This window comes from Leucoraja erinacea, chromosome 32 (genome assembly GCF_028641065.1).
Source record: "Leucoraja erinacea ecotype New England chromosome 32, Leri_hhj_1, whole genome shotgun sequence".
Classification (NCBI taxonomy): Eukaryota; Metazoa; Chordata; class Chondrichthyes; order Rajiformes; family Rajidae; genus Leucoraja; species Leucoraja erinaceus.
Window position 1 is genome coordinate 25,663,898 of NC_073408.1, and position 26,939 is coordinate 25,690,836.

The window sequence follows — 26,939 nt, forward strand, 5'->3', positions numbered from 1 at the left end:
ATTTTATGAATGGACGGTTTAGATCAGCCATAATCTTTCTGAATGTCAGGGTATGCTCAGAGGCAAAGGCCCTGACTTCTGCCACTGCTTATTACTCTGGCAGCAGTGGGAGCTGGAATATCCTGGCCAGTTCAGTCACTCATTGTTGTGCAGTTAACAACACACAGCACGGTTCCACAAAAGGTCAACAGCATTGATGGCAGTTTTGATTGTACAATACCTTCAATGTGGTGAAATAACAGCAAATGTAGTGCAGGATAACAGAGAACACCAGAAACTGGTTAGAGCATTGTATGAAATGGGTCTGAGACACAGCACCCATGTATTGGGTCGAGGCAATGTTAACATGACTATGTACAGTCGTTATACACACACACATATATATATATATATGACTATGTACACAGTATGGTGGGCAGAGGACCTGGGGCAACTTCTACCCGACGCACCCTCACATGGACCCAGCTGCCTTCAGACTTCTCACGATTGTTCCGAGCTTTCCCCCTTCTCAACGGATTCACCACAAGGCCGGCTGTGCCCTCGGTCGAGAGCGAGACTTATTACGGGTGCACCAAAAATCAGCGGGACCGGCACAGGCTGGCGTAACGAGCCATCGGTCTGTGGAACGTCACTCAGGGAGGATTCCTGCTATGACATATATTTCATGAGGATGGCAGATTACAAGTGTGTGTATGTACAGGGGGCTCCTGGCACTGGGTACAGAGCACGAGGTGTGAACAGAGAAGCAGACGATGGAGAATAAATAACATGGAGTCTGTGTGAGAGACATTGCCCGTGTTCACGAGTCTGGTGGCTGTTTCACTGAGGAAGCTGTGGTCACAACAACAGTGGAGATCGGCTTGGTGGAGCTGATGGACGTTCCCTGGTGAAGGTGCTGGATCCTCACCTGTGGAGTGAGTGGCAGAGGGAGCATTAGAGCTGGGTGGGAGAGGAGAGAGGGGTAGGAGGGGAGGGGGGGGCAGGGGGAGAGTAGGAGGGTGAGGAGAGAGAGGGAGATGGGGAGAGGGGGAGAGGGGAGAGGGGGAGAGGGGAGGGGAGGGGGGGGAGGGAGGGTAGGGGGGAGGGGGAGGGGGGAGGGAGGGAAAGGAAGGGGAGAGGGATAGGGGAGGGGGGGGGGAACCACAGCGGTTGAGGAGGCAGCAAGATCGATCCAGTTCTGTGAACACACGAGTGAGCTGCACACCTCTGCGACACCGCGGATCACATCCACCCGCTCCGGAACTGGGAACAACCCACACTAGCCTGTTGCTATTCAATGAGGCAAGTGCAGATGCCTCCTCCTCATTCCCTGCCACAAGAGACCATTGCTGCAGTTACTTCCCATCATCCTATTTACAGCACAACCTCTGTTCACCACAGTGTTTAGGAAGGAACTGCAGATGCTGGAGAATCGAAGATGCTGCTGCACCCACTGAGTTTCTCCAGCTTTTTGGTGTAACCCTTTGTTCACCACACCCCGGCACCCAGAGCTCACACACAGTAACACACACACACAGTAACACACACTCACACATACACAGTAACAGTAACACACACACGGTAACACACAGTGACACACACACACGCACAATAACACAGTCACACACACTGTAACACACAATAACACACACAGTAAACACACAAACAAACACACACACACACACACACAGAGTACACACACACATACACAGTAACACACACACATACACAGTAACACACACACAGTAACACACACACACACACAGTAACACACACACACACACAGTAACACACACACACACACACAGCACACACACACACACACACACAGTAACACACACACACACACACAGTAACACACACACACAGTAACACACACACAGTAACACACACACACACACAGTAACACACACACACACACACACACAGTAACACACACACACACACACACACACACACACACAGTAACACACACACACAGTAATACACACACACACACACAGTAACACACACACAGTACACTCCCTCCCCACACACACACACACACAGTAACACACACACACAGTAACACACACACACAGTAACACACACACACACACACACACACACACACACACATACACAGTAACACACACACACACACACACACACACACACACACAGTAACACACACACACACACACACACACACACACAGTAACAGTAACACACACACGGTAACACAGTGACACACACACGCACAATAACAGTCACACACACTGTAACACAATAACACACAGTAACATACACACACACGCACAGTAACACAGAGTAACACACATACACACGCACAGTAACACAACATCAGTGGGAGCGCGGCTCTGGTCAGCAGCGGCCACTGCAGCCCGTCCGCGTTTTTATTAATTTCTGTCTATGTTTCTATGTAGTTTTTGTTATTTTTTGTTGGGGTGTGTGTGTGGTGGGGGTGGGGTGGGAGGGAGGGGGAAACTTTTAAATCTCTCCCTGCGCGGGAGACCCGACCTTTTCTTGTCGGGTCTCCGTTGTCGTTGGGGCTGCAATGAGGTGCGGCCTCCAACAGGAGAAGCCCGGGGACTCTGGTGCCGACGACTCACCGTCACCGTCGTGGAGCTGGCCGAGTCCGGAGCGCGTGGAGCGGTGGTGGAGCGCTGCTGCTGCTGCTGCGGCCCGACCTCCGGAGATTAGGAGGCTGCTATTGCGGGTCTGCGGACGGCGGCATCGGGAGCACGCGGATCCCTGGAGGGAGACCGCCTTTCAGGGCTCCTGCAACGGCGACTTCTCCCGCCCGAGTTGCGGGGTCGAAGAGCTCCTGGAGCGGGGCCTAACATCACCGCCCCGCGCGGCTTGGAATGGCGGCGGGACTCTGCGAGCGCACGCCGGGGGCTCTAACACCAAGACCTGGTGTGCGACCTCGCACCACCCGGCGTGGCTTTAATGGCCGTGGGACAATCGCCATCGCCAGCCGGGGGCTTTGACTTTGACTCTGACATCGGGGGGGGGGAGAGTGCAGTGGAGAGATAAGTTTTTTTTTGGCCTTCCATCACAGCAATGTGATGGATGTTTATGCAAAATGTAAATTATGTTGTGTCTGGGGTCTATTTGTTTGTAATGTATGGCTGCAGAAACGGCATTTCGTTTGGACCTCCAGGGGTCCAAATGACAATTAAATTGACTATTGACTATTGACTAACACGCACTGTAACACACACACACACAGTAACACACATACGCCCACACACAAAGTAACACACACACACACGCACAGTAACACACACAGTATCACACACACACACGGGCCCTGCTGTCACCACCACTGATCCTCAGGTGTTTCCCACTGATGTTTTGTTGGTCGTAACGTCACGGAGATTGAACGAGCCTGGTCCAGTGCCCGGGGTTGTTCCTGGCTGGCCACACTGGCAATTCTCACACCTCTTCCCAACGTTATCAATATGCTGGGAAAGAGTGGGTGAGGGGGAAGGTGGGGAGGGGGCACCAGGGTCAGTACCTGGGGCTGCAGCCCGACATTGTGCTGTCCTGGGAGCGTGCACACAGTGCTGAGGAGCGGCGAGCATGCGGGCGGGTGAGGGAGGAATCCGTGGGCACCAGGTTTCACTACTCAACTTGCACATCCAGCCCTCCCTGACATCCACCATCCCAGCAACCCCCCTCTCTCCACAGCGACCACCCCCCCCCACCTTCCCCCAGCCCCCCTTGCTTTCTCTCTTTCCTTCCCCCGGCCCCCCTCTCACCCTCCGCCGACCCCTCTCCCCTGGACCCCCCCCTCCCCCCTCTCCCCGTACCTGTGTGGCCTGCCCTTGGTGCTGGAGCTGCTGCAGCTGCTGGGCTGTGACAAAGCTGACGGGTTTGCTGCCGGCAATCAGCTTGGTCCCCGCAGGCATCGTGGTGAGAATGATGTTCCTTCCCAGTCCACTGATGCTGCAGGAAGACAAAACTCATCCTTAAACCAACTCATGTCCACAACATTGATTGTAAAACAAATTACTTCTGGTCTATCAACCTTACTATCTCTGTCTTTCTCCTTAATGCCCCGGTCTGGTTCCCCGTCCAGCTGGGCCACTGACCAGATGCAGTGCTCTGTTCACCTCACTGTTCAGCCGTTGATCACCGGTTGTGCAGGCTGGCCCCACTCTACCTGCCTGTCCACACACCTCAACCCCAGCAATAGACACGGAGAACACTGGTAGCTCCCGGCTGCTGAATCAGCCAACCCCCCTCAGGGACAGTTTCATCCCAGCTGTTGTGTGTAAGAAGGAACTGCAGATGTTGGCTTAAACCGTAGACAGACGCAAAAAGTTGGAGTAAATTAGCGTGATAGGCAGCATCTCTGGAGAGAAGGAAAGGGTGACGTTTCGGGTCGAGACCCTTCTTTTCGAGTTATGCAGCATTTTGTGTTATCAGGCAACTGAACCACCCTACCACAACCAGAGAGCAGTCCCGAGCTACTATCTGCTTCATTCAAGACCATCGGACTATCTTTATTCAGACTTTACTGGACTTATCTTGCACTAAATGTTATTCCCTTTATCATGTATCTATACACTGTAAATGGCTCGATTGTAATCATGTATTGTCTTTCTGCTGACTGGTTAGAACGCAACAAAAGTTTTTCACTGTACCTCGATACACGTGACAATAAGCTAAACCTCTCCCTTTGCTGCTGTGTCCCAACAGTTTGATCTTGTCTAGTGTTTAAAGCAAAGGCTATTATGACAAGGTTGGTTAGAACTATCTTCTCGCCCCTCCATGTCTCTACACCCTGACACCTGCTCATCGCCTCACTGCTCCACTTCTGTTGGAGAGTCCGGGCTCTATTTTGTTTCAGATTTCCAGCATCTGCAATTTTTGGTTCCATCTACTCAACTGCAACTGGGATAGACAATATCCACACCCCCTTCACCCAAGAGTTCAGAGAACAAAGTAAAAATCTATCGCCATTCCCAGAAATGTATTCCATTCAGCCCAATAAATCAGTCCTCTCACTTAAATTGCACTGTAGCTGGCCTGTATTGGATCATGCATTTGTCTCAGTGACATAACCCTGATTTAACAAAGTGCATCAGTACAAATCTGAAGAAGGTTCTCGACCGAAACGTCACCCATTCCTCCAGAAATGCTGCCTGTCCCGCTGAGTTACTCCAGCATTTTGTGTCTACCTTCGATTTAAACCAGCATCTGCAGCACTTTCCTACACAAAGTACATCAATCCTAGTTATGCATGGACGAGTTATCTGGAATATTGGTGCGTGGCTAATGTAGCTTTATTTACATCCCAGGTTACTGAGGAAGGCAAGAGAGGAGATTATAAGAACCTTAACAAAGAAATCTGTGTCTTCTCTGGTCACAGGTAAGATCCCAGAGGACTGGAGAGTAGCTAATGTTGTTCTTTTCATTCACAAGGGTAGTGAGAGTCCAGGGAATGATGGACTGTTGAGCCTCATGTCCCCTCAATAGGGGAGCTATTGGAGTGACTTCTTCAGGATATGATTTACTCCCATTTGGAAGAGAACGGGTTAATGACTGTTCATGGCGAATCGCGTCCCACAAACCTGATCACGTTTTTTTGAGGATGTGACGAAGGTGATCAAAGCGGGGAGGGTGATGCATGTTGTCTATGTGGATTTAAGTGAGGCTTTTGATGAAATCCCTCATGGTAAACTGATCCTAAAGATGAAGATGCATGGAATTCTGTATGGATTCAGAACTGGCTTACTGATAGAAGACAATGGGTTAGAAACATAGAAAATAGGTGCAGGAGTAGGCCATTCGGCCCTTCGAGCCTGCCACGCCATTCAATATGATCATGGCTGATCATCCAACTCAGTATCCTGTACCTGCCTTCTCTCCATACCCCCTGATCCCTTTAGCCACAAGGGCCACATCTAACTCCCTCTTAAATATAGCCAATGAACTGGCCTCAACTACCTTCTGCGGGAGAGAATTCCAGAGATTCACCACTCTCTGTGTGAAAAACGTTTTCCTCATCTCGGTCCTAAAAGATTTCCCCTTTATCCTTAAACTGTGACCCCTTGTTCTGGACTTATCAAACATCGGGAACAATCGTCCTGCATCTAGCCTGTCCAACCCCTTAAGAATTTTGTAAGTTTCTATAAGATCCCCCCTCAATCTTCTAAATTCTAGCGAGTACAAACCGAGTCTATCCAGTCTTTCTTCATATGAGGGGCAGTGCTGGACCTCCTGTTAGGAAATGAGAAGGGACAGGTGGCGAGGTATGCGTTGGGGAGCACTTCGGGTCCAGTGATCACAATACCATTAGTTTCAATATAATTATGGAGAAGGTCAGTACTGGACCTAGGGTTGAGATTTTTGATTGGAGAAAGGCTAACTTTGATGAGATGCGAGATGATTTAAAAGAAGTGAACTGGGACATTTTGTTTTATGGTAAAGATGTAGAAGAGAAATGGAGGACATTTAAAAGGAAAATTTTAAGAGTACAGAATCTTTATATTCCTGTTCGGTTGACAGGAAACAGTAAAAATTGGATAGAGCCCTGGTTTTCAAGGGAAATTGGTCATCTTGTTCGGAAAAAGAGGGAGAACTACAATAATTATAGGCAGCATGGAGTAAATGAGGTGCTTGAGGAGTATAAGGAATGTAAAAAGAATTTTAAGAAAGAAATTAGAAAAGCTAAAAGAAGATATGAGGTTGCTTTGGCAAGTAAGGTGAAAGTAAATCCAAAGGGTTTCTACAGCTACATAAATAGCAAAAGGATAACGAGAGATAAAATTGGTCCATTCGAGAGACAGAGTGGACAGCTATTTGCAGAGCCAAAAGAGATGGGGGAGATATTGAACAATTTATTTTCTTCGGTAGAGACAACACAGGTAGAAAGGACAAAGACACGGTTACCCACGTCCACTGCTTGGTACACATTTCCAGCAACATTAATGTGTGGAACTGTGGGAAACCTCTCCTGCTTTGTCCCCAGTGACTGAGAGCTGGGAGATAGATGGCAGCCCCTCAGGGCCCAGTGTACTGTGCCATCTGCTTGGCCATGTGGATGTGCTCTGTGGTAGCGTGGCGACTGTGGTTAGCCAGGATCTTAGCCAGGAGGTCTCCTACAGAGCAGAACTCAGACTATTGGCAGAAGTCAATGGCTCTGGCTGCAACGTCACACTTCACCTCCAAATAACCGACCGCAGGAGTGGAATTAATCTTCAGAACTAGCAGGAAATTGTCCCACGGACAGTAACTACAGAAGCCCAGCCAACCGTCAGCAGTGGTGCTGCAGTGTGCAGCACCAGAGACACAGGTTCAATCCTGACCTCGGGCCGGTTGCTGTCTGTGTGAATGTTGCACAATCTCCCTGTGTTCTCAGCAGGGTTTTACCCAGTTGCTGATTGAGTTTGAGGGTTAATTGGTCTTTCAAAATTGTCATGATTGTGTAGGAAGTGGGATAACTAGTGTGAATGGGTGATCGATGGTCAGCATGGAATCGATGGGCCGAAGGGCTGGGTCATTCAATTTGATTCAAATTTAATGGGATTCTAACTACATGCAGATCTTTGGACCAGCTTTCTCACACAGTCAGATGATGGGCATTGCCTGTAGGTGGGAGTTTCAACATATAACAGCAACTCCAAATACCAGTGTTATAGACCATGGACATCTCTGGGGCTCATGATGCAAATGCGCCACCGCTAGTGAAAGGCCAGAGGAGCAGAGAAAATTAAATGACTCTAATCGATGTAATTAGTGGGCAACTATGTCAGAATGAGCACACTACACTGGTTGAAAGATACCCTCTCATAATGACTGGACTAACATAGTGGACTCACAAACTGCAACATTCACCTCCTCTTGGTGTTTGCTTCCACTCCAGTTTTGCAGGTCTGACGTAACTAATGATGCCAATGAGGTGACCACCAGCAGTGGTTTAGTTTAGTTCAGAGATACAGCGCGGAAACAGGCCCTTCGGCCCACCGCGTCCCCACCGACCAGTGATCCCCGCACATTAACACTATCCTACATACACTAGGGACAATTTACACATACACCACACCAATTAACCTACAAACCTGTATACAAGTTGCGTTGGGGAGCACTTCGGGTCCAGTGATCGCAATACCATTAGTTTCAATATAATTATGGAGAGGGTCAGAACTGGACCTAGGGTTGAGATTTTTGATTGGAGAAAGGCTAACTTTGATGAGATGCGAAATGATTTAAAAGGAATGAACTGGGACATTTTGTTTTATGGGAAGGATGTAGAAGAGAAATGGAGGACATTTAAAGGGGAAATTATAAGAGTACAGTATCTTTATGTTCCTGTTCGGTTGAAAGGAAACAGTAAAAATTGGAAAGAGCCCTGGTTTTCAAGGGAAATTGGACATCTTGTTCGGAAAAAGAGGGAGATCTACAATAATTATAGGCAGCATGAAGTAAATGAGGTGCTTGAGGAGTATAAGGAATGTAAAAAGAATCTTAAGAATGAAATTAGAAAAGCTAAAAGAAGATATGAGGTTGCTTTGGCAAGTAAGGTGAAAGTAAATCCAAAGGGTTTCTACAGCTATATTAATAGCAAAAGGATAACGAGGGATAAAATTGGTCCATTGGAGAGACAGAGTGGACAGCTATCTGCAGAGCCAAAAGAGATGGGGGAGATATTGAACAATTTATTTTCTTCGGTATTCACCAAGGGGAAGGATATTGAATTATGTGAGGTAAGGGAAACTAGTAGAGTAGCTATGGATACTATGAGGTTCAAAGTAAAAGAAGTACTGACACTTTTGACAAATATAAAAGTGAATAACTCTCCAGGTCCTGACAGGATATTCCCTAGGACATTGAGGGAAGTTAGTGTAGAAATAGCCGGGGCTATGACAGAAATATTTCAAATGTCATTAGAAACGGGAATAGTCCCCGAGGATTGGCGTACTGCGCATGTTGTTCCATTGTTTAAAAAGGGTTCTAAGAGTAAACCTAGCAATTATAGACCTGTTAGTTTGACTTCAGTGGTGGGCAAATTAATGGAAAAGATACTTAGAGATAATATATATAAGCATCTGGATAAACAGGGTCTGATTAGGAACAGTCAACATGGATTTGTGCCTGGAAGGTCATGTTTGACTAATCTTCTTGAATTTTTTGAAGAGGTTACTAGGGAAATTGACGAGGGTAAAGCAGTGGATGTTGTCTATATGGACTTTAGTAAGGCCTTTGACAAGGTTCCTCATGGAAGGTTGGTTAAGAAGGTTAAACTGTTGGGTATAAATGCCGGAATAGCAAGATGGATTCAACAGTGGCTGAATGGGAGAAGCCAGAGGGTAATGGTGGATGGCTGTTTGTCGGGTTGGAGGCAGGTGACTAGTGGGTGCCTCAGGGATCTGTGTTGGGTCCTTTGTTGTTTGTCATGTACATCAATGATCTGGATGAAGGGGTGGTAAATTGGATTAGTAAGTATGCAGATGATACCAAGATTGTGGATAATGAAGAGGATTTCCAAAGTCTACAGAGTGATTTAGGCCATTTGGAAAAAATGGGCTGAAAGATGGCAGATGGAGTTTAATGCTGATAAATGTGAGGTGCTACACCTTGGCAGGACAAATCAAAATAGGACGTACATGGTAAATGGTAGGGAATTGAAGAATACAGTTGAACAGAGGGATCTGGGAATAACCGTGCATAGTTCCTTGAAGGTGGAATCTCATATATATAGGGTGGTAAAGAAAGCTTTTGGTATGCTAGCCTTTATAAATCAGAGCATTGAGTATAGAAGCTGGGATGTAATGTTAAAATTGTACAAGGCATTGATGAGACCAAATCTGGAGTATGGTGTACAATTTTGGTCGCCCAATTATAGGAACGATGTCAACAAAATAGAGAGTACAGAGGAGATTTACTGGAATGTTGCCTGGGTTTCAACAACTAAGTTACAGAGATAGGTTGAATAAGTTAGGTCTTTATTCTCTGGAGCGCAGAAGGTTAAGGGGGGACCTGATAGAGGTCTTTAAAATGATGAGAGGGATAGACAGAGTTGATGTGGACAAGCTTTTCTCTTTGAGAATAGGGAAGATTCAAACAAGAGGACATGACTTCAGAATTAAGGGACAGAAGTTTAGGGGTAACATGAGGGGGAACTTCTTTACTCAGAGAGTGGTAGTGGTGTGGAATGAGCTTCCAGTGGAAGTGGTGTCGGAAGGTTCATTGGTATCATTTAAAAATAAATTGGATAGGCATATGGATGAGAACGGAATGGAGGGTTATGGTATGAGTGCAGGCAGGTGGGACTAAGGGAAAAATGTTGTTCGGCACGGACTTGTAGGGCCGAAATGGCCTGTTTCCGTGCTGTAATTGTTATATGTTATATGGTTATATGAAAGTCCTGACATCCCAGGAATCAGTCTGATGAACCTTCTCTGTACTCCCTCTATGGCAAGTATGTCTTTCCTCAGATTAGGAGACCAAAACTGTACGCAATACTCCAGGTGTGGTCTCACCAAGACCCTGTACAACTGCAGTAGAACCTCCCTGCTCCTATACTCAAATCCTCTTGCTATGAATGCTAACATACCATTCGCCTTCTTCACTGCCTGCTGCACCTGCATGCCTACTTCTAATGACTGGTGTACCATGACACCCAGGTCTCGTTGCATCTCCCCCTTTCCTAATCGGCCACCATTCAGATAATAATCTACTTTCCTGTTTTTGCCACCAAAGTGGATAACCTCACATTTATCCACATTATACTGCATCTGCCATGCATTTGCCCACTCACCCAGCCTATCCAAGTTACCTTGCAGCCTCCTAGCATCCTCCTCACAGCTAACACTGCCCCCCAGCTTCATGTCATCTGCAAACTTGGAGATGTTGCATTCAATTCCCTCGTCCATATCATTAATATATATCGTAAATAGCTGGGGTCCCAGAACTGAGCCTTGCGGTACCCCACTAGTCACTGCTTGGCATTGTGAAAAGGACCCGTTTACTCCTACTCTTTGCTTCCTGTCTGCCAGCCAGTTCTCTATCCACATTAATACTGAACCCCCAATACCGTGTGCTTTAAGTTTGTATACTAATCTCTTATGTGGGACCTTGATTACATCCTCGAAAAATTCGTCAGACATGATTTACCCTTCATAAATCCATGCTGACTTTGTCCAATGATTTCACCACTTTCCAAATGTGCTGCTATCCCATCTTTAATAACTGATTCTAGCAGTTTCCCCACTACCGACGTTAGACTAACTGGTCTGTAATTCCCCGTTTTCTCTCCCTCCCTTTTTAAAAAGTGGTGTTACATTAGCTACCCTTCCATCCTCAGGAACTACTCCAGAATCTAAAGAGTTTTGAAAAATTATCACTAATGCATCCACTATTTCTGGGGCTACTTCCATAAGTACTCTGGGATGCAGACTATCTGGCCCTGGGGATTTATCGGCCTTTAATCCATTCAATTTACCTAACACCACTTCCCGGCTAACCTGGATTTCACTCAGTTCCTCCATTTCATTTGACCCCTGGTCCCCTGCTATTTCCGGCAGATTATTTATGTCTTCCTTAGTGAAGACACAACCAAAGGAGTTATTCAATTGGTCTGCCATGTCCTTGTTCCCCATGATCAATTCACCCGTTTCTGACTGCAAGGGAACTACATTTGTTTTAACTAATCTCTTTCTTTTCACATATCTATAAAAACTTTTGCAGCCAGTTTTTATGTTCCCTGCCAGTTTTCTTTCATGATCTATTTTTCCTTTCCTAATTAAGCCCTTTATCCTCCTCTGCTGGTCTCTGAATTTCTCCCAGACCTCTGGTAGGCTGCTTTTTCTGGCTAATTTGTACGCTTCATCTTTTGTTTTGATACTATCCCTGATTTCCCTTGTTATCCACGGATGCACTACCATCCCTGATTTATTTTTTTGCCAAACTGGGATGAACAATTGTTGTAGTTCATCCATGCAGTCTTTAAATGCCTTCCATTGCATATCCACCGTCAACCCATTAAGAATCAATCGCCAGTCTATCTTGGCCAATTCACGTCTCATATCCTCAAAGTTACCTTTCTTTAATTTCAGGACTCTTGTTTCTGAATTAACGATGTCACTCTCCATCCTAATGAAGAACTCAACCATATTATGGTCACTCTTGCCCAAGGGGCCGTGCACAACAAGACTGCTAACTAACCCTTCCTCATTACTCAATACCCAGTCTAGAATAGCCTGCTCTCTCATTGGTTCCTCTACATGTTGGTTTAGAAAACTATCCCACATACATTCCAAGAAATCCTCTTCCTCAGCACCCTTGCCAATTTGATTCACCCAATCTATATGTAGATTGAAGTCACCCATTATAACTGTTTTACCTTTGTTGCACGCATTTCTAATTTCCTGTTTGATGCCATTCCCAACTCCACTACTACTGTTAGGTGGCCTGTACACAACTCCCACTAGCATTTTCTGCCCCTTAGTGTTTCGCAGCTCTACCCATATCGATTCCACATCCTCAAAGCTAATGTCCTTCCTTTCTATTGCGTTAATCTGCTCTCTAACCAGCAACGCTACCCCACCTCCTTTCCCTTTCTGTCTATCCCTGGATGTTCAGCTCCCAGCCTTGGTCACCCTGGAGCCATGTCTCCGTGATCCCAACTATATCATAGTCATTAATAGCTATCTGCACATTCAACTCATCCACCTTATTACAAATGCTCCTTGCATTGAGACACAAAGCCTTTAGACTTGTTTTTACAACACTCTTACCCCTTATACTATTATGCTGAAAAGTGTCCCTTTTTGATTTTTGCCATAGATTTGCTGGCATGACACTTTTACTTTTCACCTTGCTACCTATTGCTTCTACTCTCATTTTACACCCCTCTGTCTCTACGCTTACACATTTAAGAAACCCTTTCCCTTTAACTCCATCCTCCACTATCCCATTCGACACCCCACCCCCCTTATTCAGTTTAAAACCACCCGTGTAACAGTGGCAAACCTGTCTGCCAGAATGCTGGTCCCACACCTGTTAAGATACAATCCGTCCCTTTTGTACAGTTCCCCCTTACCCCAAAACAGATCCCAGTGATCTAAGAATCTAAATCCCTGCCTCGTGCACCAGTTCCTCAGCCACACGTTCAGGCCCCGTATCTCCCTGTTCCTGCTCTCGCCAGCACGAGGAACTGGAAGCAAACCGGAGATAACAACCCTGGAGGTCCTGCTTTTCAGCATTTTTCCGAGCTCTCTAAAGTCACGCTGCAGAATATTCATCCCCTTCTTTCCGACATCGTTTGTGCCGACATGCACTACCTCTTCCGGATTTTCACCTTCGCCCTTGAGGATTTTCTGCACTCTTTCCGTGACATGCTGGATCCTGGCACCAGGAAGGCAGCACACCATCTTCGCATCCTGTCTGTTGCCACAGAAACCCCTGTCCGTACCTCTCACAATGGAGTCTCCCACTACAATGGCGTTGCCTGCCTTAGGCCTTTTTGGTTTTGGCTCGACAGCCCATTTCGCATCGCAAGCCAGTCCGCCGCTCAGTGTAAACACGTCTTCTGTCCCAACAGCTTATAAGTGGGTGAACCTGTTCACAAGAGGTACAACACCCGGGGACGTTGGCATTCCATGCTTCCCTCCCTTTCTCACTGTCACCCACCTTCTCTCTTCCAGTACCTTAGGTGTAACAATCGTACTGTAGGGTTGTGGTGGACAGATAATATTCAGGCTGGTGGTTGTGACCAGTGGAGTTCTGCAGGGATCTATGAGGGGGCCCTAACGATTAACAGTGACATGGTCATATGGTTTCAGAAGTGGTTTACTGAAAGAATACGGAGGGTTGTGGTAGAAGGACAATATTCAAGTTGGACATTAGTGACCAGTGGAGTTCCACCCGGATTTGTGCTGCTGTTTGTGAAATATATAACTGACTTGGTTATAAACGTAGGTGAGTTGGTTAGTAATGCCCCTGTCCCACTTAGGAAACTTGAACGGAAACCTCTGGAGACTTTGCGCCCCACCCAAGGTTTCCGTGCGGTTCCCGGAGGTTTTTGTCAGTCTCCCTACCTGCAACCTCCGAGAACCACACGGAATGTGCTGTCAAAGTATATAGTGCAATATAGATGAGCTACAGAAGTGGGAAGAGAAATGGCAGATGGTTTAATCTGAGCAGGTGTGAGGTGTGGCACTATAGGAGGTTGAATGCTAAGGGAAAATATTCAATTAATGGCAAGACCCCTAACAGCACTTTTCCTGCCTCTACCTTGTCCAGTCCTTTTATAATTTTATATGTTTCTATAAGATTCCCCCTCATCCTTCTAAACTCTAGTGAATACAAGCCTAGTCTTTTCAGATCTTAGATTGTTGTTTAATGTTTCATGTGTCATTCCTAACTATCACTGTATGTTATGTTGTCACTTGCGGGCAGAGCACCAAGGCAAATTCATTGTATGTGAATACTTGGCCAATAAACGTATTCATTCATTCATTAGGCAGCATTTGGTGCATTGTATACAGTGGTGTGGGCTGAACCACTTGCAGCTCAACACTGAACAGACTAAGGAATTAGTGGTGGACTTTAGGAGGAGAGGACCATGCCTGTTCCCTGTCTCCATCAAGGGTGTGGATGTGCAGTTTACCCAGGAGTATATTGACAGTAAACTGGTCCGGTCCAGGAATGCCAAGGCACGGTACAAGCTGGGGCAGAGCCGTCTGTACTTTTTGAGGAGGTTCCGCTCTTCCAACGTCTACAGTGAGATGCTGCAGATGTTTTATCAATTGGCCAGCGCCATATTCTATGCTGCCATGGGCGAAGTCAGCGGACACCAACAGAATCAACAAGCTCACCAGGAAGGCTGGCTCTGTCCTGGGGGCTGAGTTGGATTCATGGGAGGTGGTCTCAGAAGGGAGGATGCTCCTCAAACTGCAGAGCATCTTGGACAATACAGCTCACCCTCTCCATAACACACTGGTCTACGTGAAGAGCACCTTCAGCAACTGACTGGTTCCAAAATGCAGCACAGAATGCCACAGGAGATCCTTCGTCCCTGTGGTTATCAAACTGTACAACTTCTTTCTCTTGTGTCGTGGGGTAACTGAGACTGACTCCACCCCCAACATCTTTGCACATCCCTCATCCTGGTCCTTTTGACTCAATAGTTTAACTTCATGTTTGTGTAATGTTACTTATGTGCTGTGCAATAACTGGTCACTTAAAAGTCATTGTTATTATAATGCACACAACATTTTCAATGCCTTATAACTACATCTTTTGACTGGTGGCAGGCCAATTTCTCTCTGGGATAAATAAAGTGATATTGTATTGTATCATAGGTCTGGTCACCTCATTACGGGAAGGGCATGGAGCTTTGGAAAGGGTGCAAAAGGAATGTTTACCAGGATGTTGCATCTGATGGGGTGTATTAGCAGCAGGGAGAGGTTGAACAGACTTCGATTGTTTTCACCAGACCTCCCATAAGATCTGAGAATGTACTTGGTCAGGCTCTGGGGATTTGTCCGCCTTAATGTGTTTTAAAGCCATAATGCCACCTCTTTGGTCAGAGGCAACACAACTCCTGTGCCTCAATTCCTTAGTGGCCATGATAGATATTTGCTATCTCCCCCATCATCTCTTGTGGTTGTACCCAGAGATGGCCATGTTGATCTTTAAGGGCATCTTATTATCTCTTCACTTGCAGAGAGGCTCGCCTGATCCCAAATGCCTTGGTCTGACATTTGCCTCATTTCTTCTGACCAGAATCACATCTATCATCCAACCAGGCCACCCCACACTTACCAGCCTTGCCCTTCACTCTAACAGGACATGATGCCCCTCTACTCTGCTATCTCACTTAGGAAAGCCTCCCAGTGGCCAGCTCTCCCCTCACCTGCAAACAGACTATAAAACTGTTTAGAAAATTACAATATTTTTAATTTATTTTTCCCAAGGTAAGGGAGTTCAAAACCTGAGGGTTATGGTGAGAGGGGAAAGCTTTAAAAAGGACCTGGAGGGTAGGCTTTACACACAGAGGGTTCATCGACTATACTCAGCATTTTACACCGTTATCCCCTCAAAACTGATCACCAAACTCAGCGACCTAGGTATCGACCACTCCCTCTACAACTGGATACTGGACTTTCTAACCAACAGACCCCAGTCTGTTAGGTCAGACAACCACACCTCTTCAACCCTCACCCTGAACACCGGCGCACCACAGGGCTGTGTGCTGAGCCCCCTCCTCTACTCCCTCTTCACCTACGACTGCACACCTGTACATGGTACTAACACCATCATCAAGTATGCAGATAATACAACGGTGATTGGCCTCATCAGCGACAACGATGAGTCAGCCTATAGGGAGGAGGTCCAGCTTCTAGCAGCATTGTGCGCTGACAACAACCTGGCCCTTAACTCCAGGAAGACAAGGGGGGTCATTGTGGACGTCAGAAGGTCTAGGGGCGACACGCAAACCCCCATCCATATTAACGGAATGGAGGTGGAACATGTTTCCAGCTTCAGGTTTCTGGGGGTCAACATCTCCGATGACCTCTCTTGGACCCACAATACCTCAACATTGGTCAAGAAGGCTCACCAGCGTCTCTTCTTCCTAAGGAGACTAAAGAAGGTCCATCTGTCTCCTCAGATTCTGGTGAACTTCTACCGCTGCACCATCGAGAGCATCCTTACCAACTGTATCACAGTATGGTATGGCAACTGCTCTGTCTCCGACCGGAAAGCACTGCAGAGTGTGGTGAAAATTGCCCAACGCATCACCGGTTCCTCACTCCCCTCCATTGAGCCTGTCCAAAGCAAGCGTTGTCTGCATGCAGCATCGTCAAGGACTGCTCTCTCCCCAGCCACAGACTGTTTACCCGCCTCCCATTTGGGAGGCGCTACAGGTCTCTCCGTTACCGGACCAGCAGGTTCAGGAACAGCTTCTTTCCTGCGGCTGATACACTACTTAACTCTGCACCTTGGTGATTGCCAGTCACCCCCCCCCCGGACACTCCTTCCCCCAGAAAAATTGCACTACTGCTACTGTTTGTACATATATATATTTTACTGCTCATTATTCTATGTTCGCTCTTCTGGGTGAGATGCTAACTGTATTCCGTTGTCTCTGTACTATACACTGCACAATGACAATAAAGATTGAATATGAATCTGGTGAGTATATATAACAAGGTGCTGGAGAAGGTAGTTGACGCAGGTACATGGATGGGAAAGGTTTAGAATGATATGGGCCAAAACCAGGCAGATGAGATGAGTTTAGATAGGCATTGTGATTGGCATGAAGTTGGGCTGAAGGGCCTGTTTCTGTGCTACATGAATCTTGTCTGGAACATGTTCGAGTGGACTCTTTGGGCTTGTGGGAAGGAGTGCAGGACAATGACACACCTCAACTCCCGGCACAATGGTTCAGGCAGCAGTCTACAGCGGCTCCACCAACCCCATCAACTCCTTGCATAACCTCGCATCCCCATTGAAGGAAACATACGCCTGACCTCTACAATAACCTGCTTGCTCAGATTCACCCAGTTCTGCAGGGTGCAATGGCATCGAGCAGTCCTGACTGCAGTTACTGCCACAGCCCCTTCCCCTACAGGCACTGACGGGACAGTTCATCTCACAACTTCACCTCGCTTATCGTACATTTAATATCCCATTGTTCTATCCATTAACAATCTCTCCTTACATTTCTCTGCAGTGAAATCAGACAAACCCGAGCACCTTACTCTCCCACCTCTGCTGTCCCTGGTTGGTAGCAGGGAATGGCCAGGGTACATTTATCAGCTTCACTCATTCAGCACTAACCCTGGGCCAGTACGCTTCACCCTGCCCAATCCATTCTCCGCATCACTTACTTTGCCCCGAGGTTGCCCTTGATTATTGGTCCCGCCATCACGCCCTTTCCTTTGAGAGGTTGGTTCAGCACTGACAAAGGCACGGTGATGGTAGCAGGCAGCTTGGTCTGTAAAAGGGAAACAGGGACATGTTAGTAGTTCATACGGGGCAGAAACAGGCCCATCAGCCTACTATGTCTATACAACCAAGTATCCATCTCCTCTGTTTAAGTGTTTAAGAAGGAACTGCAGATGCTGGAAAATCGAAGGTAGACATAAATGCTGGAGAAACTCTGTGGAAACTCGGCCCGAAACATTGCCTATTTCCTTCGCTCCATAGAAGCTGCTGCACCCGCTGAGTTTCTCCAGCATTTATGTCTACTATCCATCTACACTAATCCTATTTACAATCATTAGCCTTCCATGCCCTCATGATTCAGAGAGGGAGAGGGAGAGGGAGAGGGAGGGGGGGGGGGGGGAGGGAGAGGGGGGGGGGGGGAGAGAGAGAGACACACACACACGGCTGATTGTACCTATTGTGGCTATCTATCCGCCTCCCTTTGTGGGACAAAACCCTCAGTCACTGAAGATGCTCTTCATCTTTCTAAACCTTTGTGAATTTAAATACCTCCAAGAAAATCTAGGAAGAACAATCTCAGTTCTCCACACTATCCTGTACTTAACTGTAAGCACCCTGCCCGGGACCATTCTCATTCATCTTTCCTGGAACTTCCCCAAGGGTCAGAATATATATATATATCTATATCTATATCTATATATCTATATCTATATATATATATATATATATATCATTTGCAGGATAGTTGATTATGTTTAGAGCTCACCACGTCCCATGTTGGATCAGCTACATGCACACTTCCATAAGTGTGCAGATTCTCCTCCATTTACTACCGACTACCGCTTTAATTGCCTCACACTCTCACGCTGACCCCTCTGTCCTTGGCCTTCCACACTGCTCCAATGATGGCCAATGCAAGCCCAAGGGACAGAGAGCCACCCTCCATCTCAGAAACGAGCAGTCAAGTCTCAACAAGTCCACCGCAGTTATTGTTTCTCAAACTGTCCGCTGGTGGCTCGTTTGTCCCCACCCTTTCACATACCTTCACCACAACTTGCCAGATTCAATTGCTCCTGATCTCTAACTTATCACATGCCTCTCTATTCTTTCTCTATTCTAATCATAGAAAATAGGTGCAGGAGGAGGCCATTCGGCCCTTCGAGCCAGCACTGCCATTCATTGCGATCATGGCTGATCGTCCCCTATCAATAACCCGTGCCTGCCTTCTCTCCATATCCCTTGACTCTACTAGCCCCTAGAGCTCTATCTAACTCTCTCTTAAATCCATCCAGTGACTTGGCCTCCACTGCCCTCTGTGGCAGGGAATTCCATAAATTCACAACTCTCTGGGTGAAGAAATTTTTTCTCACCTCAGTCTTAAATGACCTCCCCTTTATTCTAAGACTGTGGCCCTTGGTTCTGGACTCACCCAACATTGGGAACATTTTTCCTGCATCTAGCTTGTCCAGTCCTGTTATAATTTTATATGTTTCTATAAGATTCCCCCTCATCCTTCTAAACTCCAGTGAATACAAGCCTAGTCTTTTCAATCTTTCCTCATAGAACAGTCCCGCCATCCCAGGGATCAATCTCGTGAACCTACGCTGCACTGCTTCAATCACAAGTATGTCCTTCCTCAAATTAGGAGACCAAAACTGTACGCAATACTCCAGATGTGGTCTCACCAGAGCCCTGTACAACTGCAGAAGAACCTCTTTACTCCTAACTTCTCTGCTATTTAATACGTTTCATTTATAACCCCCTGTTTGTTCCAAATATGGACTTGAGTCAAAACGTTGCCTAAGGCCCCTCTGAAATCTCTCCCCTCTCACTATAAGCCTATGCCCTCTAGTTTTACAGCACCATGGGAAAAATATTATAAGCATTCTCGTTATTCATAATCTTGGACACATCTTGTCCCCGGTCACTCCATTCTCCCGTTAGGGATAAGGAACAGCAGTGTAAAAACGCTCACCTCCAGATTCAGGGACAGTTTCTGTCCAGCTGGTGAGTGGTCCTGACCTACCATCTAGCTCATTGGAAACCCTCAGACTTTATCTTGCACCTAAGGTTATTCCCTATATTCTGGACAGCTCGATTGTGCCGTCTTTCCACTAACTGGATAACACACAACAAATGAAGGCAAACGTTCCAAACACCACTGTGTACTGTTCTCCCACATCTCTGCAACACCCTTCAGGGCTCGAACATTCACTGTGCAAGTCCGCCTCTGGTTTGACATCCAAAGTACAATATATCTCGCTTGTTAGAGGTAAATTCCATTTGCAATTCCCTAGCCCACATCCCCAACTGATCTAGAATCTGTTACTTAGATATCCTATTCAGATTTGTGGACACGGTCTCTCTCTCCATGCTCACTATCCCCAATCAGCCCGATTACATAAAGTACTCAATTATCAGGGATATCATGGAAATCAGAACTGCAGCTGCTGGAAATCTGAGATAAAAACAGAACATTTTGGCGACACTTAATAGGTCAGGTGCATCTGTAAAAAGGGAAACAAGACTTAATGGTTCGTCCAAGGTCCTTCAAAAGTTTTTTGATCTGAAATGTTACATTCCAACCATCTCCTCTGCTCCGCTCCTTGCAATATTCAATTTGGCACGGAGAGCGTAGTGTTATTGGAGGCACATGGTGGATGAATGGGAGCAGACACTTTGGTCCCAAGATGGTGCCATGTTAGGGCCAAGGCCACTACTGGGACCTCGCTAACATTGGGTGAGTCAGTGCCTCTAGACACCACGAGACAAGGCCACGCTTCAACTTACCGCCTGTGTAGTGGTCACCATGGTTGCACTGACAGGAACCTGCCTGACTGTGGCTGTACCCGTTCCTAAAGAGATTGGCAGTCCAGCTGTTGGTGTCACCTTGGTGACGGCCTTTGATGCAGCAGTGCTGACTGTTGTTAGTGTGACTGCAGCTGAGGATATTGCACCTGCAGCTGTGAAGGGCTTGCTGGAAGTTGCCACGGCAATGGCCTGTCCGTGTTTGGGAATGACCCCGAGTCCGGGCATGATGCGGATGGTGGCTGTCGGCTTGGTGTCCGTCGAGGAGAGGGGAGCACAAGCTTTGCTCATCTGGTCAGCAACGGTTACAGCCAGGGCGGGCATTAAGCGGATGGTGGCGCTGGTAGCGTCCGTCACTTTCAAGTCTGGCGTGACCTTGACCATGGCGGAGGTGGCGGAGGCACTCGTGCAGCTGGAGGTCTTCACCAGGGAGTCCGTGGGCTGCACGGCTGGGGTGACGTGCAGAGTGGCTGAAATGCCCTTGGTCCCGAGCATGTCAGGGGTGAGTTTGACGGTGGTGACCGGGGCTTTGGTCAACGTGGCCATCATATCCTGTGTGATGCGCAGCACCGTCTGGCCCTTGGAGTCGGTGGTGATGGAGGACGGTGCCAGGCGTAGCACGTCCTTCCCCTGGATACGGATGTTGGTCGCCGTTAATGGAATTCCTGCGCCCGACTGGGTCTTCATGCCAAGCTGGCCCGCAATGGCAACCTAGACAAGAAGCAGCGATTGTCAATTACTGGCAACATTCAAGAAACAAACTTCAGTTTTCACACTACAAGCCCAAGCTCAGAACTGCAAACAGAGCTCTTGATTCTGTGCCCGCAATGTCAAATCTAGACCAAGAAGTACACAGCGATTGATCAATTACTGGCAACATTCAGAAGTTTAAAAAAAACTTCAATGCAATCGCACATTACAAGCCCAAGCTCAGAACTGCGTGGAAACTGTGAGCTTTTTTGATTTTTTAATTTTGCACGCAATTTCAATTTTATTTTCAGAATCTGAATTACCACAGCAGTACACAGCATTTTTTTGTTTTTTTTTGATCTGCCTGTAAGGGAAATTCATTTCGTTGTCTCAAATTGAGACAATGACAATAAATTTGAATACAATACAATACAATACAATTCACTGAGTGATCTGGAAATACAGGGGCCAAGACCAGAAACAAAAACTCCAATCAACTCTATCCAATCCTACCCAATTGAAATGAGACAATCGGATAAGCATCACTATAATTAATTTCCCTGTGGTTAGTTCTAGGCAGAAATAGGCCATTCGGCCCATCAATTCTACTCCACCATTCACTCATGACTGATCTATGTTTCCCTCTCAACCCCGTTTTCCTGCCTTCTCCCCATAACCCCTGACACATCTTACCAATGAGATGATCAATGGATCTCAGCATTCACATCATCTTTGGGGCAAAGACAAGATGTTAGGTCTCGGGTAGCAATGTATCACCAGGAACAATCTAGAGCACAACACTCCATCACCTCTCAAGGAAAGGTCAACACCAATAATCATCTGAGTAATGGAATGTTCAACGTTCCTCCATTTCTATGCTGCTGTTGATGTAAAATCCAGCTTAAGAGAGTTGGGTCTCATTACATTCCAGTCAACAGTGTCTCGGATCCACTCTGAATAACAGCCTTCACAGCACTTAAAAAATGCAATTAAACTGATCAAACGGGACCTCCCCTCAACAAAGCCACACTGACCATCTTTGATTAATCCTGTCCTTCAGAATATATTCCAATAACCTCCCTTACACCAGTTAGATTTGCAAGCCTATAATTACCTGGCTTATCTCAAGTGCCCTCCTTGAATAAAGATACCACATTGCTGCCCTTCAGTCATCTGGCACCTCACCAGTGGCCAGCAACTTCCTGTCTGCCCCCAACAATCTCCTCCCTTCCTTACACTAAGCAACTCTTGGTAGTGTTGGGGGAAGTTGAAACCCCTCCTCTACTATAACTATTAATCTTACACCTCCCTGTGAATTGACTACATTTCCCAAGATATTCTATACGTATATCAGGAGCAAGATGGAAGCCAAGGAAACAGTGGGTCGTATTCTATGCATGGAGCCAGGAGATGTCAACTGAGAAGAAGGTGGAAGATGGGGAGTACAGGGGGAGTATGTGGATAATCTGGAGCAGGGCAGTATGGAGGTGATGTTGGATGTGGCATCTTACGCCAATGCTTGGGAGATTATTGGAGAAAATCCTTTACATACATTTGAAAAGGCAGGAACTGATTAGGAAAGGAGAGTGTGGCTTTGTGTAGGGGAAATTCTGTCATTCGTAATTTAACTAAGTTGTTTGAGGAGATTGGTGAGGGCAGAGGGGAGGGAGTCAGCCACACTGACATCAGGAAGGTATTTGATAGGATCCCACATGGTATGATAGGAGGCAGAGGTGATACTGGAAGGATGGTTTTCTGCGGAGGCCTGGTTTATCGTAGGGGTCAGTGCTATGACATACATTAGCAACTTGGATCCATTAGCAACTTGGTAAGCTTGTTGACAAGATGAAAGGTTAGCCATGTTGTGGATGGCAAGAAAGGATGTCGAAGGCTACAGCAAGACCAAGATCAAATGGAAAGTTGGGCGGAACGTCGGCAGATGGAATTTAATCCTGACAAATGTGGGGAGAGGCATTTTGGGAAATCACAAAGGGGAAGGGCACATACAGTGAATGGTAAGACAGTAAGAAATGTTGATGAACAGAGGGACTTTGGGATTCATCCAATTTCCTGAAAGTCACACCACAGGCACGTGGGAAGAGGGCACGTGGCATTCCATAATCCAGGAATTTAAAGCCCTCCTTGCAGCACCATCTCTGCAGCCACATATTTGTCTGACCTATCCTCCCATTACTCTATTCCATGCTACCACATCGTAACAGAAGTCATTCAGAGATGACAACTTTGGAGATCCTGTATGTTAATTGAATAAACAAAAGCTAATGGATCACATAAATAGGTTGCCACAAAGTAAAAAGGGAGATTCTTCCGGTGAGAATCTAGTGAACTAGTTAACGTCAAAGAACATGCAGGATTGGAGAAGATGAAATTTCAAGAGCACATCCTTCAGAAAGTCTGAAGGCGACAGGAAAATAAATTTGAAAGAGTATATCAAATGAAAAAGGGATAGTTAAGAACAAAGTAAAACAGATTAGAAACTAAATGGTAATCTGTGTGCAAAGGTGTCACCATCATAATGGAAGTATTTGGATTTAGATGATGGTGGGGTGTAAAACATTTGCTTGAAAGGTGTGGAGACAGGAACCTTCATCACATTTAAACAACACATGAGAGGTGCTCAGTGGGATGAGCTGGCCATCACTTTCTCGGTTGGCACGGACACAATAGGATTCCTCGTGTCAGAAACACCCATGATTCTCAGGATCCATTGAGCAACAATGTCAAACAGAGTCCCCGCTCCCCCCCAGCAGCCAGGCCAGGGCATGTTCACTTTGCTCACCTGCCTCATGATGCTCTGGCCAGCCACGTTCTGGAGGATGGTGGTGGCCGAGCTCGACGCAGCACTGCTGAGTGTGCTGGACACCGTCTTGGAAGCCGTGCCGATTCCAGCCATTGTTAGATTTGCTTTGGTGGAACTTTGCTGAATGTGAACAGTGCTGACCCCAGACTGTGCCTTCACTGGCACGGTCAGAATAGACTGCAAGAAGAAAGTAGTAAGGAGTCAGTCAACTCATCTCTATTGAGAAACTCAGCTAGAACAAGAACATGAATGAAATCCACCTCCAGACCATCAACAGTGAATCCACTTCAACAAGCAAAGCAGAAGTCGGGCATGTGAGGTATCTCGGGCATAGGTCGGGAGAGATTGGACCGGGGGGGGAAAGGATGGAGTTGAGGTACGTGGAAATCATTTCCGTGGGACAGGAGCAGGCAGAAACAATGGGTCTGCCAGGGCAGTTGTGTTTATCGATTTTGGGAAGAAGGTAAAACCGGGCTGTGTGGGACTGGGAAACGATAAGGTTGGAGGCTGTGCAAGTGGGGCACGTCTGTGGGATCACGGTCCAAGGATATGTAGGATGAGGTGTCTGATAGCTGTCGCCTGGTAGACGTCAGCTCGCCAGACTAACACGGCACCTCCCATGTTGGCGGGTTTGATTATAAGGTTGGGGTTGCTGCAGAGTGAGTGGAGGGCTGTACGTTTAGAGGGGGTGAGGTTAAGTAGGTGAGGGGAGTGGAAAGTTGGAACGGCTGATGTCACGCCGGCAGTTGGAAATAAAAAGGTCAAGAGAGGGTAGAAAGCCGTTCTGGGGAGTTGACCCCAAGATGAGGGGGACTGACCGGTGGAGATGGGAGAATGGGTCATCACTGGCTGATGAGGACTCTTCCCATAGAAAAAGGCTGGGAGGCGACGGAAGAAAAGCTCTACGTCATGGCGGCCCCGCTGAGGTGGGGGCGGAGAGGAACGAAGGCAAGGCCTCTGCTGAGGACAGACTGTTCCGTATCAGAAAGGGGGAGGTTAGGGGGGGATGGTGAAGACACGACAAGTGTGGAGGTTGGGGGTCAGAGGAGGGCCGGGGAGTGGACAGAGGCCGAGGCAGGGACTGGTGGACTGATGGTGGATGTTCAGCGAGGAGGGGGTTGTGAGGACTTGTATGGGTGGGGTGTGGTCGGGGTAACCTGGGGTAAGAGGGGTAGGGGTAGACCCATCTTCAAAAAAACATATTTAGTTACTGAGGGCCACAAGGAAAGAGATCAGAGCATAACTGAGGCACAAACTACAACTTAGGAAACCAGCACAAGAGACCCGTGTTTCCATCCTGACTACGGGTGTTGTCTGTACGAAGTATGTACGTTCTCACCGTGACCTCCGGTTTCCTCCCACATCCCAAAGGCCTACAGGTTTGTAGACTAATTGGCTTGGTAAAATTAAATTTGTCCCTCATGTATGACACTAAGCTGGGGGGCAGTGTTAGCTGTGAGGAGGATGCTAGGAGACTGCAAGGTGACTTGGATAGGCTGGGTGAGTGGGCAAATGTTTGGCAGATGCAGTATAATGTGGGTAAATGTGAGGTTATCCATTTTGGTGGCAAAAATGGGAAAGCAGACTATTATCTAAATGGTGGCCGATTGGGAAAGGGGGAGATGCAGCGAGACCTGGGTGTCATGGTACACCAATCATTGAAGGTAGGCATGCAGGTGCAGCAGGCAGTAAAGAAAGCGAATGGTATGTTAGCTTTCATTGCAAAAGGATTTGAGTATAGGAGCAGGGAGGTTCTATTGCAGTTGTACAGGGTCTTGGTGAGACCACACCTGGAGTATTGCGTACAGTTTTGGTCTCCAAATCTGAGGAAGGACATTATTGCCATAGAGGGAGTGCAGAGACGGTTCACCAGACTGATTCCTGGGATGTCAGGACTGTCTTATGAAGAAAGACTGGATAGATTTGGTTTATACTCTCTAGAATTTAGGAGATTGAGAGGGGATCTTATAGAAACTTACAAAATTCTTAAGGGGTTGGACAGGCTAGATGCAGGAAGATTGTTCCCGATGTTAGGGAAGTCCAGGACAAGGGGTCACAGCATAAGGATAAGGGGGAAATCCTTTAAAACCGAGATGAGAAGAACTTTTTTCACACAGAAAGTGGTGAATCTCTGGAACTCTCTGCCACAGAGGGTAGTTGAGGCCAGTTCATTGGCTATATTTAAGAGGGAGTTAGATGTGGCCCTTGTGGCTAAGGGGATCAGGGGGTATGGAGAGAAGGCAGGTACGGGATACTGAGTTGGATGATCAGCCATGATCATATTGAATGGCGGTGCAGGCTCGAAGGGCCGAATGGCCTACTCCTGCACCTAATTTCAATGTTTCTATGTCTATGTAGGATGGTGTTAGTTAATGTATGGGGATTGCTGGTCGGTGTGGACTTCGTGGGCCGAAGGGCCTGCTTTCATGCTCCATTTCTAAACCAAAAACTAAACTAAACATAAATATTAGGAAAGTGATATGTTGATAAAGGGAAGTGCAGGGAAGTGGAACAAAAACACAAAGTGGGAGGAAACCAGCACCTCGAGATAACCTTCACAGTCACCGGAAGAACAAATAAATTGTCCAGACAACAGCTCTACTGCTGCACCAAGCTGTAATCTTACAGCAGTGAAGGGCTGAATGGCCAGTTTATGCTTGTTTCATGTCATGCCAGGAGGCAAGGCTCCACCCTCGTCTTTCCCTCCTGTGTGAACTGCCTGGCGTTTTGG

General features: G+C 47.0%; 2 protein-coding genes across 5 annotated transcripts in view; both read right to left on the reverse strand.

Annotated features, from left to right (window-relative positions):
- Positions 1-203: 203 nt before the first annotated feature.
- The window catches only part of nfrkb (nuclear factor related to kappaB binding protein), a 118,216-nt gene continuing 91,480 nt past the window's right edge, over positions 204-26,939 (reverse strand). For all 4 annotated transcript variants that reach the window (XM_055660932.1, XM_055660935.1, XM_055660934.1 and 1 more), the window contains exons 22-26: positions 24,188-24,385; positions 20,680-21,408; positions 17,832-17,938; positions 3,798-3,933; positions 204-907 (exon numbers count right to left, since the gene is read on the reverse strand). In XM_055660932.1, coding sequence (XP_055516907.1) covers positions 800-907; positions 3,798-3,933; positions 17,832-17,938; positions 20,680-21,408; positions 24,188-24,385 — 1,278 coding nt within the window. In that variant the 3' untranslated portion in view covers positions 204-799. The remainder of the gene's footprint in view (positions 908-3,797; positions 3,934-17,831; positions 17,939-20,679; positions 21,409-24,187; positions 24,386-26,939) is intronic.
- LOC129712469 (uncharacterized) lies at positions 9,213-15,360 on the reverse strand. The gene is made up of 2 exons (XM_055660938.1): positions 9,973-15,360; positions 9,213-9,342 (listed from the first exon to the last, which is right to left on the reverse strand). The coding sequence occupies exon 1, from the start codon at positions 12,426-12,428 to the stop codon at positions 11,220-11,222; it is 1,209 nt and encodes a 402-aa protein (XP_055516913.1). The 5' UTR covers positions 12,429-15,360; the 3' UTR covers positions 9,213-9,342; positions 9,973-11,219.